Source organism: Branchiostoma floridae, chromosome 4 (assembly GCF_000003815.2).
Source record: "Branchiostoma floridae strain S238N-H82 chromosome 4, Bfl_VNyyK, whole genome shotgun sequence".
Taxonomy (NCBI): domain Eukaryota; kingdom Metazoa; phylum Chordata; class Leptocardii; order Amphioxiformes; family Branchiostomatidae; genus Branchiostoma; species Branchiostoma floridae.
Window position 1 is genome coordinate 10961544 of NC_049982.1, and position 2477 is coordinate 10964020.

Below are 2477 nucleotides of genomic sequence, written 5' to 3' on the forward strand. Positions count from 1 at the left end.
TCCTCAGGCCGTTGGACCGAGATGATTTGGCGCTTAAGGCCGGGCTGAAGTCATGTTACACCGATGACGACCGGCCCAGCCCCTCAGACCTACTCTATGGGCGCCGGATGCTCTCGTAGTGCCAGTGTTTCTCTCACCGACGGACGGTCCAGGTACAGCGTACCGTAAGTAAACATTTGCTTCTATAGACGGAATCACTAAAGCTCACGCAGCGTTTAATCATACCTGTGTTTACAAACACGTACATGCCCCCCCCCCAACACACAAACATACATGCATACACATCTATATATACAAGTGCTTTTGTCGAGATTCTCAACCATTCTACGTGAAACGACTAATATAATGTTTATCCTAGCCTGTAGTCGAATCGGAACGAAATTTTGCCGAGGGGCCATGAATTTACCTCTTGGTAGACCGGCAGCTGTACACAGAACAGTAGTTGGACTTTAAAGTTGCAACAGCTGCTAACATATCCACATGTTGTGAATACAAACGTTTTCCGGAACAATATCTAAAATCCCGTGTCACACGAAAATAGAACGGTATTGTTGCCAGTGTATCGACCAAAGTTGGGAACTTGTTGCTATATATATGCTAATATCGTATTGTTTGCGTTACTGTGAATAGCAATGCTAATACAGGGTAGTGGATTCAAATGATTCTAATATAATCAAGAGTCAAGACTTGCGCTGGGTCTCTCGTTTTATCAAACATCACACATAAACCATCGGAGTTGAGGAACTTAAACTGTCCGTATTGATGAATTGCATTCGTCCTTTTATTAAACATTTTCTACGTTATTATCTTGAAGGAGTATTTCGTATTATCGTTTTCTTATACTTTACATTATTCAATATTTGGTTGCTATATACATTTTGTATCTTTATCTAGCATTGCATCATAACTTCTTTGATTTATTTGGAAAGACATAGCATTTACTGGAATAAATAAAATTAGCATATTTATATCTAGCGGCTTGTAAAGTGCAAATAGTATTATAGTGAGTAACTAAATTCAAAACCTTATGTCGTACAGGGGAATAATGCGTAACGTTATAAACGTTAAAGTCTTTAGATCTATAATCAATGGGAATAATTTCAAGCTGTGCTGGATTTTTCTATATCTGGGTTGACTAAGTAATAAAACTTAGAATAATAGGCAACTTTGGTACATTAGCTATCGGTAATCAATTCTCAAATCATGGACAAAATAGCTTCTGATGAGGATTATGACAAATGTGAGACATTTGCATGAGGTCATAAAAATTATGTAAGTCTCAAACATATTAAGAATGATTGAAAAATACGAGCATATCCGTATTTACCTCGGGCACTCTTCAAATCAAACCATGCCTCTAAAAGCGGAGAAAGTCAATCTCAGAAGGGCGCAGTCAGCAGTTAACCACACGGTTTGTTGATTTGATTTATGACTCCGTTTCAGGAGAGCACGATGGTGTAGCTCGTCCCACGTGTGGAAAGTTTCGCACTCTAGAAGACGAACATTTTTAATCAAAACCGTTTGAAACCCGTCATTTTGCTTATTGTACCTGGCTACGCAATATGATGTAAAAAAATACAGAAGTGTAGAAAAGCCATAGTTAAAACGCGTCTATAAAACAGTTCCAGAGAAAATGTATGAAGATTTTTAGATATCACAATTTTGTGTTATCTCATTTCCCAGAACGTCGCATTGTATTCATTGATTGTCGGCATGTCTCACATGATAAGTAGTAATTTCGACAGAGAGATTAGTTTACTAATGACAGAATTACGGCAATAAACGCAATAAATTCCCATTTGGATGTCGTTTCACGATAACCTGAGCGTATGGGGTAATCAGAATTGAATTATTCAGAGAAGTCGTGTTTGAATCAGTTCGGCGGGGTGCCAATGTGCAATACAGTAATTCATGGGTATCGATCGACAGAGACGCCTCGTAACGATTTCTCTAACACAATCAACACTTTTACACGTTGTTCAGGGCTCCTCCATTAGTCGGGATGGTATTGAAAGGCGCTTGGCGCTTTTTCAAGGCGCTTTGATACGCCATTATAGGAATCTAACAATTTCTAACGTCCCACGAGGAGGAATCTTTAGAATAGAGGTTTCATCAGTTCAAATGAACAAAGATGTTTCATCATAACAGATCACAGCTCTTTTGGAAAGGAAGGCTTAGCAAAACTGCGACATCAAATTAATATCTCAATGCCTAGCATTGCCATGAAACACGGGTAGAGTATGGATTTTGATATTCAGTATTTTCGTAAGAACAGGATTTCTTCAAGATTAATGATGATCTTTAAAAAACGCAATTTAATATCATGTTTTCATTACATCTAGAAATATTAATATTCATGGTTGGTGTTTTTGCTACCGATGATTTCCAAAATATTACAGTTGATACGATTCTAATTCTAAACGTAATTCAATAGATGAATACAGTATGGGAGAAGGATACCTCAATAGATGAATACA

General features: G+C 37.8%; 1 protein-coding gene across 1 annotated transcript in view; it reads left to right on the forward strand.

The window, feature by feature from the left end:
* Positions 1-2477, forward strand: part of LOC118413975 — a 7758-nt gene continuing 5281 nt past the window's right edge. The window contains exon 1 of the mRNA XM_035817668.1: positions 1-164. Coding sequence (XP_035673561.1) covers positions 64-164 — 101 coding nt within the window. The 5' untranslated portion in view covers positions 1-63. The remainder of the gene's footprint in view (positions 165-2477) is intronic.